General features: G+C 35.8%; 1 protein-coding gene across 1 annotated transcript in view; it reads right to left on the reverse strand.

Annotated features, from left to right (window-relative positions):
* Positions 1-10,708, reverse strand: part of LOC119833904 — a 19,278-nt gene extending 8,570 nt beyond the window's left edge. The window contains exon 1 of the mRNA XM_038358125.1: positions 10,539-10,708. Coding sequence (XP_038214053.1) covers positions 10,539-10,604 — 66 coding nt within the window. The 5' untranslated portion in view covers positions 10,605-10,708. The remainder of the gene's footprint in view (positions 1-10,538) is intronic.
* Between the last annotated feature and the right edge of the window lie 4,156 nt (positions 10,709-14,864).

Consider the following 14,864-nt stretch of genomic DNA (forward strand, 5'->3'; position numbering starts at 1 on the left):
ATTTTATTACACAACTCAATTAATTACCATAATTGTAGTACACGTTGCTAATTATCTACTTCGTCTTTTAACACAGCCGTTTTTTATTCTGATATAAACCTTGCAGCATACATTGTATCAGTTGTATCATATATTGGTTTTTCAATGATGCAGTGGTTTTTAATCTTTGCATAGTTCCGCAACATTGAACTTTCAATGAGTAAAATTAAAAATATTCTATATAGAAGACGTAATATTTTTTCAGTTTGTTTGAATATTTTATTGTATGATCGGCCGTTAATTCTTGTGTATGTGCGATAATCGGGTAAAAAGCAATAGACAGATTTTGATACAATTTTATATGATTATACATCAGTGTAAGATTCAACTTATAGGCATGTAGCCTTCATTTAAATATAACAAATTTTAGGAGAACTGGTGAACGTGGGATGAAAATAATCACGAATATGAAATGTGATGAATGACTAAATGTGTCATTGAAATTGGATAGGTTTTAATAAATAAAGTAGGCGTTACTAAATACGTTTTTAGCAAAAATAAACAGCTGACGAGATATCCCATTTTGAAGTTGTAAAATTATACATACTACCTCTCCTTCGAATATAAATATAACGTAGGTAATGGTTCGCGTTTCACGATATGCAATGTCACCGGCCGGCCGCGGCTCCGGTGCGGGTGTCGCGGGCGCCGGGCGGGCCTCGCGCCGCGTGCGCTCGCGCGCATGCTCTTCATACTTGACCGACATTCTTATTCATTACGTGGTTCATTGCACTATTTAACCTAACACGAGTCAATAAACCATAAAAATATACATCAAACATTTGACTCATTACAATTTAAGTACCTCTAGATGTATTTTGTGTACAGTATACACAGTACACTATTACACACGCCCCGGCCTCTACGACTGCATTCTGAGCGTCCGTCTCGGTGCGAGGCTAACGACCCCTCGCCTTACACGACGCTTCGTCATCTCAGAGTAATGATCAAATCCTGTCAGTTGCATTATTGACCGACATGAACACAAATGCTAAACTTATGTTAACACCACCTTGAACAACAGTTCATCAGTCATCATATATCGTATTCTTCATCAATCATCATATATCGTATTCGTATACCAATTAAAAATTCAAGTGTATGTACACTTCTTGTTTAAACTACGCAAATGAAGTTCAGATGAGAAGCTAGTATTATATTGTGTTCACGTGTTTTGCGATTATAATTTATGATAGGGAGTCATTTAGAACAAAGCAGAGCCTATTCGCAACATCAGCAATCTAAACGTGCGGCCGCAGCGCCAGCTGCACCGTAATCAGCTTACTCATAACAGAGCCCGCGGACCGAGTGCTCCAATCCAGTCTATCCGTTTATATACAATAATAATTAGCTGTAATTAAATATTGTATATGGTCGCGCTACTGCTGCTTGCAGATATACTTAGACGGTTGGAACTTTTACTAAAAAATTGTCAATTAGTAGCAATAGTCCCAGCCGTATTAATAATTTGGAATCAGCAGTAGCGACCAAATACAGTCCATTAAAATAGTCTGACAACCATAAACCAATTAACGTAATACACAATATTCCTAAAAAAATTTAATATGCATTCTGAAACAAACTTATTTCGCAGCGCCGCCTGTTAGCGGAAAAAATTAAATTTCTTCGTTCCATTCATTTATTTGTTGGAGTCTTGTCAAAAATATAATAAGCGAGTTACAATTGGAGCAGTGACATAAATTAGGCGCAGCTTTATCCAATTAGATATTGACTCGAGTCGGAGTCGACGTAATCGTGTTCGCGGCGACACGCACACACCGCTCACGTTTCTACTGAATTGACAATGCAACAATAACTAATAAAGCATTAAGACAAGATCACTTTACCGAGTTCAAAGGAATCCAAATACATAAGCATCTAGAATTTTGACAATACGTCATTCCGACGGAAAATACTTATACCTACTTCTATATATATACATGTACGTCGTGAATGAAACCGCGGGGCACAGGTAGTATATAATAAAGAGCAGAGTTAGGATACAAAAAATTAACAAGTTTTCAAGCAAAGATCAACATCCTCCGGTCGGAGATCGTAACTGCTTATCATCTTTAAGTTTTTTATTAAGAACCAATCGAAACCCGTTTTACGAATTGCTTGATCTGATAGAATCTATTACTTTATGTTCTGTTGTATTACGTAACAAAAATATAATTCCATGCAAATATTTAGGCGATTATATTCCAAAAATGAATAACAATATTACCTACATCACAATTTCTTAGAATAACACTTCCAAGTATGAGCAATTTGTTAAATGCGATATTTTTCCTACTCTTTATTATATTCATTACATTACACTCTAAGTATTCATCATTAATATACTTATATTCTTCTATATCCAATATAAAAACGTATTTTCTCTACGATCTCTAAGTGAACTTCAAATAGGCAAAAGAAAGCGAAGGGTCTGCTAAGCGGTATGTGGTAAAAACCGGCCGGCTCCTACCGGTTGTCGGTCGTTAAGCGCAGATGTCGGACGGGAGCACTTCAATTGATCAATGTGTTATTGCTTTCTATAGAAACCTAAAAGAAATATTTTTGGAAAAATTAAGAAGTCTCTCAAATATTAGGTACACGCTTAAACATGCTTTATTTGTTTATCAGTAAATCATTAATCTGTAATGGCTATAAGAGCATTTTTACTTTATAATTTATTTTATCATTATTATGAGGAAAGTAATTACTTATATCCTGCAACGTGAATATTCGAAACAACGTTTCACAATCGTCTTAATAATATGTTTTATTTTAAACAAAAAACCTTTAAACAGAAAAATACCACTCAAATATACATCCAACCTTATAAAATGTAGTTTAATTTAATGATATCTAGATTTAGCTATACTCCCACCGCAATAAATAGATTCGTATCTGTTTGCCGTGCTCCTACGTCAATTCTCTTGGATCCTTCAGGGCGACATGACAGCTTGTTTACTTCCCACAAGGAGACCCGACACCGCGCTCGAGACAGCTCAAGAGCAATGCGTCATATTCGCAACAACACGTGTCATTAAACTCGGTCAAACTATCACATTATCACTGGCTTACGTCTTCGTACGATGCGATATAGTCATCATTAATTAGGGATTATATTTGTGAAAAACACTTCTACAAACTACAGTTAATTCGGAACGAAATAGCATGAGACGTCAGTGGGAGTGTTTTTCTGTTTATTTAAGCTGAGCGGGTTATGAAGGGAATTTCACGTTAAGTGTAAAAGTTTAAAATTGAACAATTTTGGGCGACGATTTTTAGAAATTAATCTCATGCATATTAATAAGGTGTTCACATATTTTACCCAAACGAGTCACAAACTTTGAAATTGCTTTTAAAATAGGAAATTGTGATCATAAACGTATTTCCCTTTATTTTTAAGATTCTTAGCCGTAGTTGCGGAATAAACCACAGGCAATTTGTGTGTTTGGATGGAATTTGGAATTGCAGTAGATGAACAGCTTTGCTATTTTCAATCAATAACCGTCCGGATTAGTGACAAACAGAATTTATAATTTTAACGTAATATTAAATGCATAATATGGACATTAACCACAGCCATTGCTTAGATCATTGCGGTTGCATTATCATTATGAGCTAAAAGTAATTTATATTCACATATTACAAATATCATTATTACTCTTGCTGTAACCCGCGGCGTCACTCGTGTAGCACCCGGATAAAAAGTAGCCTATGTGCTAATCCAGACTATAATCTATCTCTGTACCAAATTTCATACAGACACGATAATCTGTTTTCGCATCAGAGAATAACAAACATCCATACATCCATGCATCCATTTATACATACAAACTTGCGCGTTTATGATGCGCGTTGACGATCTTAAATTTGATATAGAGAAGGTAGATTGGAAATCCGCCTGGTAACATCGTCACCTGTCACCTGTCAGTAACTAAGTAGTAGTTATTAACTCTTCTTTATGTCGGAACAGCCTAACGTGTCCATATTTTTGTATTGCAATGGTAGTCATATGAATTGCACAAGGGATTTCCAAATTAGATAAGCCCAATTCATGTAGATCGCTTTCTATCACATTCGCATCAAATTAGTGGTTTCAAGATTCCCGGATGAATGTTGAAAGTCAGCGTGATATATACAATTCAGATAAATATCATAAACATTTTATTGAACGATTTTAGTCGCTCAGTAGTCTGTACAACCGCTCTGCCGCTCTGCCGCCTGTCGTCGAATCTCGATACCAATAATAATAAGTATCATGTCACGTGAGCAACAATATGATTGAAGAGATATACATAGCTCCCAAATGAAATAATACTCATATTGTGACATAGACAATTTTTATACATTAATTTACATTACTTTTATATTTCCATCAGTAATTATAGGTACGTATATTACCTATAGGGACATACTTATATGATAGGTACATAATTGTCGGCTCAGCCAAATGCCAATAGACAACATTAAATGGGTGTTTGCTATATATAGTGACGTAATGTAGAGCTTCCTTTACTCGTGCCGAGGACGAGGAATTTCTTGTCTTTGTTGATAGTTATGTACTCATAAGGCAAAACAACTGCTCGTGGAGTGTAAGAAGCGATACGAATAATTTAGAAAAGGTATATATTGTCGCAAGATATTGCTGTAACGTAACAAATCTAACAAGTTGCTATGAAACATAAGTGTGATATTTCACAGTAAAACGTTTCGTTGGTTGCGCTTTTCAGCAGCGTTAGCAGTTAGCACTCAGCTTCCACAAAAATGAAGAATATTGACGAGATCAGATCGCTGGCCTCGACTTCTCATTCACATCCATAGTTTTCAGTGTGAGATTACGTTACGATTAAGCAGACAAGTTGCACTAAAGTAATAAACAAATAACTTGGAATTTCCATTAACCATTTTTTTTAATTATTATAACCTGCCTGAACTGACTATTTCACTCTTTATGTCACGGTTTCGTGACCGCCATACATGAAAATGACAATTATTTAGCCGGTGACTAAAATGTTTCATATTTTAGCAATAACTGCAGAAAATCGCGAGTCAGAGGTTCCCTTGACACATTTGGAGACGCGTCATCGCGGTCAGTTATCACTTAACTCGTGCGCGACCCCGGCGCCGCTTTCTCAACACTACTTAGAGTCTGAGGCGCTGCTCTGTTTGTGACCTCCTTGAAACGCTAACACATCTTAACAGTGGAATGTGGATTATAGTCGGAGGACTTCGAATGTGTGTCATCTATTCTCTAATGAAACACTTGAGTATATCAAACATCTATCTGCCTCAGTACAGTAATCCATCAGTAACCCTCGGCGTTACTCCATAGTACCCGGGTAAAAAGTAGCCTTTGTGCTAATCCAGACTATAATCAACACAAAGAGGGGCCACTGAAAATCAGTGCGGCAACAGCGTTGCTGCGTAGGCTGAGTGGCTGTCTCATTTGGCTCCACTTTATGTTTCTCGCTTTATATTAATTTCTATATTTTTCTAATTTTTCTTTGTTTAATTGTTTCCTTGTGTAAGCTTTTTTATTGTGCTGTTTTGTTTTCATTATTGTATTGTTCTGTCTTAAGTTTATTGTCTTTTTTTAATTGTAATTTTGTGGAGTCAAATAAATGTTTCTTTATTTCTTTCTAATCTCTCTCTATAGCAAATTCCATACAGATACATCCATTTATGTTTCCATACACAAATATTAGTAGGACTAAAAGGTTGCAACTTTATATAAAATAAAATCCTACGCACAGCATTGACTCGATCATTACAATTTGCAATAACGGATACAAATATCTCGTAAGCACATTCAGCATGTACTTTAGCGCTGTCATTTACGTTTACTATCCATAAAATATGTTCAATTGTATTTATCGTACTCAACGCCACTTACAATGTGCTCACTATCTAAGCAAGAACAAGTGGCCTGTGGAGTGAGGAGTAGTATATACATAGCTAGGAGTATAACATTCCAAGAAGTAAATACAGCACAAACAACTTGACGCGCCCTTCCTGCGCTTATCGGCAATTCTATTTGTCATTTGAACACCTGATATACTCTTTATAGAGAAATATAAACGTTGCAAACTATAGGTATGACTGAGTCGTGCACGTGTTTATAAAGAAGAGGTAGCACATTTCTTGGGCTTTCTCATTGTATTACCAAAACCCAACCAAACCAGCAAAGCTGTAAAGAACCCTGATAATCTTTTTTGAATTAGTAACAATCATTTATTTTGTAACAGTATTTAAAGCTTTTAGCAAGTGCCGTATAACTAAAGTTTGAAGCACGTAGATGTCTAGACCAGACAAGAAATAAAGTGAAAAGGCCGCAATAGCCGCGCGTCTCGGATACCGTTCAGTTTTGATCGAGACGAGCGATGAATTAATTTTAGTTGTCAATCGATTCTGGCTATTGCTATTAGTTTTATTCGTTGCTAATTGATACACGTTTAGTACGTTACAAAGAGGTTACATATTAATTTATAAGATATTTAATATTATCGGTACAAGCTTGAATAATACTCGTTATCTATTTACAAATATGGTCGTTGTATGCTCAGCTGGGCTTCGAAGACGACCGATTTAGCAACTGAAATAAGATTACTGTAATATTCTATACTTTATTGCTTCAAGCTTATAATATTGGGAGAACAAAGACAAGATGTGGACAAAATTGGCTCATCAAAACAAACTATAGACGACTATCGGGGGTTTATATTTATAAAGATAACGGCTGTCCTAGTTACGCACATTACATGGATAATTGTGACGAAAATTGTTTAGAACTTGTGGTCTAGTACAGAACAATGGAAATACCAATAAATGCAAAAGTTCAATAGACATAAATTAATATTATAATATTTATTGTAATATTATTATAAATATTGCAATAAATATTATAATATATCTTTGTCTACTGAAATTAAAAACTATATCAATACTAGACGAAGTTTGCATGTCATTAACCGATAAACTAAACATCGATATGTTTATGAATACCGCAGTGACGGGCCAGTGACATGGTTGCTCGCCGTCAGCCGGCGGCCGGCGACCGGTCCCACGCCGCACACGTGGGCTTGGCGAGAAACTCGATGCATCGTAATTCGTAACGGGTTTATTTATATCTACCATAATATAGCGAGCGATTGATCTTGAACTTGTTCTCGCGATCGATTACATACTTCGTTATTTACTTAACAACCCGTGACGATTTGCATCAGATACGTTGATTTAGAAACGAATGGGTGGATTTGTCATTTTTATAATCCTTCAAAGTAATGAGTTAAAATAGTAAGTACTGTTTTTAAAAAATAATCAAACATACATGCTAGTATTTATAATAATACTTAAAATGTTTTTTTCCATTTATCATTACCAATATAGCTATAAAAAATCCAAGGCTTTTTTTTACTTTTACATACTAATCATAATTAAATGAATAATATAGATGACGTAAGTAATATGTGTGGCATTCCAACAACAGGTTTATACGAAGACTATACTAACATAGGTTTTACCTCGAATAAGTGCACTTCGTGTCAATATTTCTCTATACATTCGATAAAAAGAAATGGTCAATGTCATTTATCGCTTCAACAATTTACTATCTTTCATTTGAAAAGTGAATTTTAAATTAAAAACGGCGGTATTTAAATGAAGAGCCTTTGTAGGGGCCGGGCAGAGCGCAGAACGCTCGGCGCACGCTGCACGTTCGTGAAACGTACAAAAGAAAATACAATGAATTGTGAAGATATGCAATGAGGCTTCGCTCGGCTCTGTGCTGAATTGCTAACACTAGAGGCCAAGGCCACACTGTCCTTTCCTACTAAACAAATTGTAAATGGCAACCAATTCATTAATTAATAGATTTAAGATTTCCCAATAGCATTTCTTAATGAGGACAACCGGAAATGTAGCTTAATACGCATTTCCTGATAGAAATATAAACGCTACTCGTACAGTGATGTGAAGTAAACGAGGCGAACGATTAGAGGCTCGTTAGCTGCTTATACAATATACATAATATAAGAGAAATTACTTCGGCCTAACCTCCAGATCCTTTACAAATTGTGCAATGGCCCACGCATTTGCAAAACAAACAGGAACTCGGAAATATATTGGTACCACCGATATGCAGAATTCGTAGTAGCTAAGCTACAGTTATTTTGCACTAACTGCGCCCCGCAGTTTCGCTCGCGTAAGTCCGTATCCTGTAGGATTATCGGGATAAAAAGTTGCCTATATGTAAGTCCAGCTATCTACGTACCAAATTTCATTGCAATCGGTTCAGTAGTTTTTGCGTGAAAGAGTAACAAAAAAACACACATCCTTACAAACTTTCGCATTTACACATATTAGTAGGAAGTAGGATAGGATTGAAGGATAGGATAGGAAGTAGGATGTACCGAGTTCTATGACGATTTAATTTGCTGTAATTTTCCGAAGCCAAAGTTGAATTTTAAGATAAATCCTCCATGTTAAAAGCCTTGAAATCTCAGAATAAAAACAATAGATCTAATTGTTATTGGATTCCGATAATTCCACGATTACGTTAGTCATGATTACGAGTAAGTCTTACTGGTGAAATTACGGGGAAAATGTTTAGTGTTCTTAACTCGGATAAACTTAACTCAAATAATATAATATTTGACTATATATTTAACTATTTTATATACAAGTAAACCCATAAGTAAATTTGATAAGAGATATATAATCTATACTAATTCTATACTAATATAATAAAGAGGAAAAGTTTTTTTCGTTTGTTTGTAAGCTCTAAAGGCTCCGAAACTACTGGACCGATTTTGAAATTTCTTCTACCAAAAGAACGAAGCTACATTATTCCCGAAAGCTATAGAATACTTTTTACCCCGGAAATGTACCACGGGTGAAGCCGGAGCGAACAGCTAGTAAACTATGAAGTAACCAAATCGTGTTTCAAAATCTGGGCCGGGTGTACATAAAGAATACCATATTAATAGGTACATCTTCACCTATAAATAACTTAGATAATATTTACACAATTCGAGATTGATGTCATGGATGGAATAAAATACTTCCTACTAATATTATAAATGCGAAATTTTGTAAGGATGTGTGTGTTTGTTGCTTTTTCACGCAAAAACTATTGAACCGATTGCAATGAAATTTGGGTTGAAAAAAAACACAAAGCTGGACAACTGGCATAACATATAGGCAACTTTTTATCTCGATATTCCTACGGGATACGGACTTACGTGGGTGAAACCGCAGGGCGCAGCTAGTTTTTAATAAAATCAAAAAATCAAAAAATAACAAAGTTTTTAATAAAAATAGAAAACTTTTCTATGTTTGTATCAGAGATTAAATTATTTGTTTAACACATGTGCGATGTCATATCCTCGACCCTTTGAACTCGACGTCACTACGTAATTTATAAATTTCTTGCCGAGGTACAAATTTTATTTTCAACTGACTTTCAGAAAAGTATGAGTTTATCTTGAGTTTAATTTGGCTGTATTTATTTTTGTGTTTGTTGCCTCATTAATAAAGAATAATTTTAATGATTCTTTTTTTTTTTAAAGCTACCTGCCTGTAATGCTGTAATGTGTGTACCATAAAATTAGAGCGAAATACAAGAAGGAAAGAGATTAAACAAGTTTGAGAGAAAAAGTCTTTGTTTAAATACAACGTAAAAATAATTAAATTATTTTGTTCTTATTTTTTTTTTTTTTTGTATTCAGCTTAGAATTTTCTTGTCAGCTTGTCGCGAAAAAAACGCGTTTTTGCGTATTTTTTAAACAAGAATACTAAGTTTGTTTGACGTCGCTGTCGTCAAGTTTTAATTTTTATTCTGTGGTGACTGAATCTCCCTCCAGCTACAGGTAGACGCCAGACAACGACCCTCGCCCGAAGACGTTTTTTGTCCGATCGCGTGACTTCCACATTTTTTCAAACGGTAAGCGTTCGATTGTTGTTTGTACAATGTCAAAGCGTACAAAATAACTTAGGCACCGATCATTTGTTTAGCAACGATAACGCCTTGTACGGTACACAATATAATTTATAACAAAAACCCATTACTAAATTACCTTACATGCTTACTTACAATAACTTGGAGTAAAATATGAAGAGGGAAAGACCAATATTTACATATTATTTTAAGCAAAATATGTATTTTCAAGGCCGTCACATCGTCACAAGTGCCAATATTAAATTAATAACATAGATAAGGCACTTAAATCACTTCTCTACATAAAATAGAATTCAATTGATGAATAATAACATTATTACATTACTTATTTAATGTCTGTGAAATGTTGCTTATTCTAGCGAAAACCACATTGAAAGAAAAAAAAACATGAAATAAACCCGGAAATAGTTTAAAAGTATTTGTTTTATCTGTTTAAATTATATCCATCAATGAGGTATTTGTAAACCCCTGCGAAGCATTAAAATTTTCAGTAAATCAATTTCACAAAGCGCAAGGAATGTGTATAAGACTGAACAGAGGAGCTTACAGCGAAGGCGATGTTGATAAAGATGAAGACGCTGTGGGCGTCGCAGAGCCCCTTGGCGCAGCCCATGCTGGCAGCTGGACGTGCACTTGTCCCACTGACACTAACTGCACATCGAGACACACTCAACTGCCGCCGGCGACACGCGTCCTGCCCGCAACACGCCTCATAAGGCACTGGGCGAAGTGCGATTCGACATTCGTGTTTAGCCCGCTGGCCGCTCGGGCGACAGCCGAGCGGGGATATTTCAAGTATTCGGGAACTGGGACTAGGGTTCGGGAACGCGCCCCGCTGACCCCAACCACTAGGTTACAATCGAGTGCTGACACCCACCATGCACATCGAATTATGTGTGTATGCACACATAATTCGCTCAGTTCAGTGCTATTGCTGCTTTCTTAAAATATCCTTCGTTAATTGTATCTTTTGTGTTACATAATAATTTTAACAAAATTTCTGTCACAATAATAACTCAAGTACCGATGATTTTAACAACTTTACTTATAATATCATTGTCAAATACAGTAGGAATAAGCTTGATAACAAATGAATTTAACTATCTTCAATATTATGAGTATCAAAACCATAAATTTATTTTCTTATAATGGTACAATGTGTCTGTTAATTATTTGCATATTCTCAGGAGCTTAAACTAAGATGTTTTAATTAAATAATTAAAAATATCAAATTGCGAAGGTTCAAAAAGTATTATAACAAAACATAGAAGTTTGCAACAAATTAAATTTATTCTTTATGCATTTTGTGCTTCCGAGGGGTGAAGCAAGCCCCTCCCCGCGCCCCGCGCCCCGCAACCCCGCTCCATTTCCCACCCCTTTGATCACTCGTTTACGATCTGTAACTTTGAGCTTTCGCCGCCTTTTAACGGCCAAGTCATAAGTATTTATGAGTCTGATATTTTACTGTTCTTTGGTATTATTTCATAACACAGGAGACGATATCAAGGTCAGAACCTGTCATAAAAAAAATCCAAAAATTACAATCACAAATTAAAATTGGTTAGAACTGTGTAGCCTCATAGTATGGGCCAGCGCTTTCCAATCTAATAATAACAAATTCTAATTATTATAATTTAATTTATAAGAATTAAAGTGTATTTTTAACGCTTAGCTTTAACATAATGTGCACAATATAATGAGAAAACTTTAGATCGCATCTCATATTTTCATAACAGTTGTTTCAAAAGAAACTGCCTTCCCTTGTTATAACAGTAGCACAGGAAGCAGAGGTACCTGTTATCCATACATGTACACTTGGTACACTAGAATAGGATACACGGAACTTATTTGTTCGGGAACGCTACAGGTACAACAGTGGTACAGCTTCGTCCTAAATGTTAATAAAAAGTAGCGTGTTAAGCGTACGACCGGTTAACTATCCATGTGTATGCGCGACATTTGCTATTCATTGAAATACTAGCTTCCGCCTGCGGCTTAGCCTGCCTGCAAAGAAGTTTCCATGGGAATGCATTTTCATCGCGATAATAAGTAACCTATATCGCTATCAAATTAAAAAAAATTACATCGGAGAACCGCTCCGGTGCGACGTAAAAGAATAACAAACAAACACACATACTTCCACATTAATAATATTAGTAAGGATCGAAAGACATTATTACTTAACCTATTTTAGTTTTATAATTGCATAAATGCGAAAGCAACTCCGTCTGTCTGTTTCTCTATGTCTTCTTCACATCTAAACCACGGAACCGATTTAGATGAAATTTGGAACCAAGATAACTTGAAAGTTTTTGTATGTGGTACTCGAGTACGCTTCGGGACGAATTGGGCCAGGTACCACACCCCCACAGAAGACCGGCGTGAAATAGCATACTGCTGTGTTTCGTTCGGTGAGTGGGGGAGCCGGAGGCCCATATCCTTTTCCTTACCCTTCCCCGTCTTTTGCTTTATTCATTTCGTCAATCCTTTCTAATTCCTTTCCATTGGTAGAGGCGTAAAATCGGCAATCGACCTTACGCCTCTCCAAATGTTCATGGGCGGTGGCAGCACTCACCATACGGCGACCCACCAGCTCCATTGCCGACCGCGACATAAAAAAAAACTTGAGATCTGGCTAGACTGAAGACAAATGAAAAAGTTTATCCCGGAAAGTCTACGTGAACGGGATCTATACGTTCTTTCCGGTTATAACGCGGGCGACGCCGCGGGCGGGAAACTAGTTTCTTATAAACATCCGTACAGAAATTATACAAGGAAGAAGAAGGTGCTACAGACAATCGAAATTTTAAGTTTCTAAAGTAAAACACCTTGGTAAAACATATCTATACTAATATTATAAAGAGGAAATTTTTTTATGTTTCCAACGTCTTTACGCAAAAACCACTGGAACCATTTCAAATATTCTTTCACCATTAGAAAGCTCCAACTTCACTGAGCGACATAGGCTACGTATGTACTACGAACAGCTAGTGTTAAATGAATTAAAACAAATATCTTTATTTTATTTAACACACATAGGGTACATGAAACATTTCTTGTATTTGGACATTGGCTTATTGTTCACTCTAAACTCTCTTATGTATTTGTATATACGTAAGTAGGTATGTGAACTTTGCCGAGCCCAGACCTTTTACAATAATTACATAGTAAATGATTAAATACAGGTACCTAACATCCAACTGAATTAATTAATAATCACTTAATTGAGTTAATACCTGCAAGGTTTTTGTAAAGTTTGGAGAATACGGTAAGTACTGCTTAGAAAACCTATCTAATTGTGAATCACCTTAAATTCTGTATCTTAAAACGTAGGTAAATAATGCTACTAAAAAATATAAAACTCTTCACTTAAAATGCGCTTCTTACACTGAACTAAATTAAGTCACTTAGTCCAGTTTAGTCGCTGAATTTTGGAAAGTGGAATCGAATTCAGCGAGTTAACGTCCTAAATTTAGAAGCAAGGATGGTTTGTAATTAGCTGAATCATTAAGAAGCCTAATTAGAAACGCATTTAGGAAGGTGTAATCTCAAGCAGTTAACTTAAAACTTGACTTTTAATACTCATATGTACTTAAATACTTGACTTTTATAAATATCCCAAATTTTTCAGAGATATTTTTTGTCAGCAGGTGTTGGTTATAAAGAATTAAATTTTAGGTAAGTCTTTATGCGAATTTTATGTTATTAATTCTTCTCGTATGATTGTATTTGCTTTTGAATAAACGGTTTCACAAGATTCATTGATATGTAAGTAAACGATCTCAAGTCCATTCGTACTTAGATAATTTTTGAATCCGTTGGTTCTAAATTACTCAGAATGTCCATTATCTGATCAGTACTTTAAATTAGCACAGTGAAATCAGCAGCTTCTGATTTCCAAATGTTCTTATAAAAACAAAAAATTGTGAACGAGCTTGTAAATTTTCCCATCTATATGTTCCCACATTGACACTGTATAATCAAGGAGAATAGCTAGGTCCTATCACCACACATAGGCGTTGAAATAAACCTTAAAATTATAGTCGACGTCTGTTTGTGCTCAGGCGCTTAAACTGGACAAGTACCACCGAATCCAAATGACATAAATACTTCAATCAATAACTTGGCTATTTCGGCATCAAGTCGGCTCGCAAACGAGTCGCCGCTGATTGCGCCTAATTGAAGATCATTAGGTGACCACAACCCGCGACCTCGTCGCAACTCGCAGGGACTCACGAGACAATCAGCGGCAATTATAGGAGCGTTCCGCTAGCCGCTAGCAACTAGATAATTCACTTGCGCTTTCTACGAGGGCTGCCGTCACGAATGTGGGGGATGCTTGCAATGATATGGGCATATAGCCAATTGAGGAATTACTGAAAGATAGAACAGCAAGAAGATACAGTGATATTCATAACATATAGATTTACATTATACACACTATGATTTTCAACGATAAGAACAAACTATACAAGCTAGGCTGTTGGGCAAAGCTTAGTTTGTTCTTTCTAAAAGCGTTTTATTTTATACGTCACTAGATAATATTCCTTAACGTCTTCAACTAATATATAAGAAAACTAGCTGCACCCGGCAAACGCTGTTCTGCCTTACTCTTGTCATTTAGGGGTATGAAAAATAGATGTTGGCCGATTCTCATAGATACAGGATAAGCACAAAAAATTTCATGAAAATCGGTCAAGCCGTTTCGGAGGAGTATGGCAACGAAAACTGTGACACGAGAATTTTATCTTATACCTTTAAACGAGCAATTCTTGTATATATATATATATATATATATATATATCCCTACTAATATTATAAATGCGAAAGTAACTCTGTCTGTCTGTCTGTCTGTTACGCTTTCACGCCTAAA

The sequence above is a fragment of the Zerene cesonia genome, chromosome 18, assembly GCF_012273895.1.
Source record: "Zerene cesonia ecotype Mississippi chromosome 18, Zerene_cesonia_1.1, whole genome shotgun sequence".
NCBI lineage: Eukaryota > Metazoa > Arthropoda > Insecta > Lepidoptera > Pieridae > Zerene > Zerene cesonia.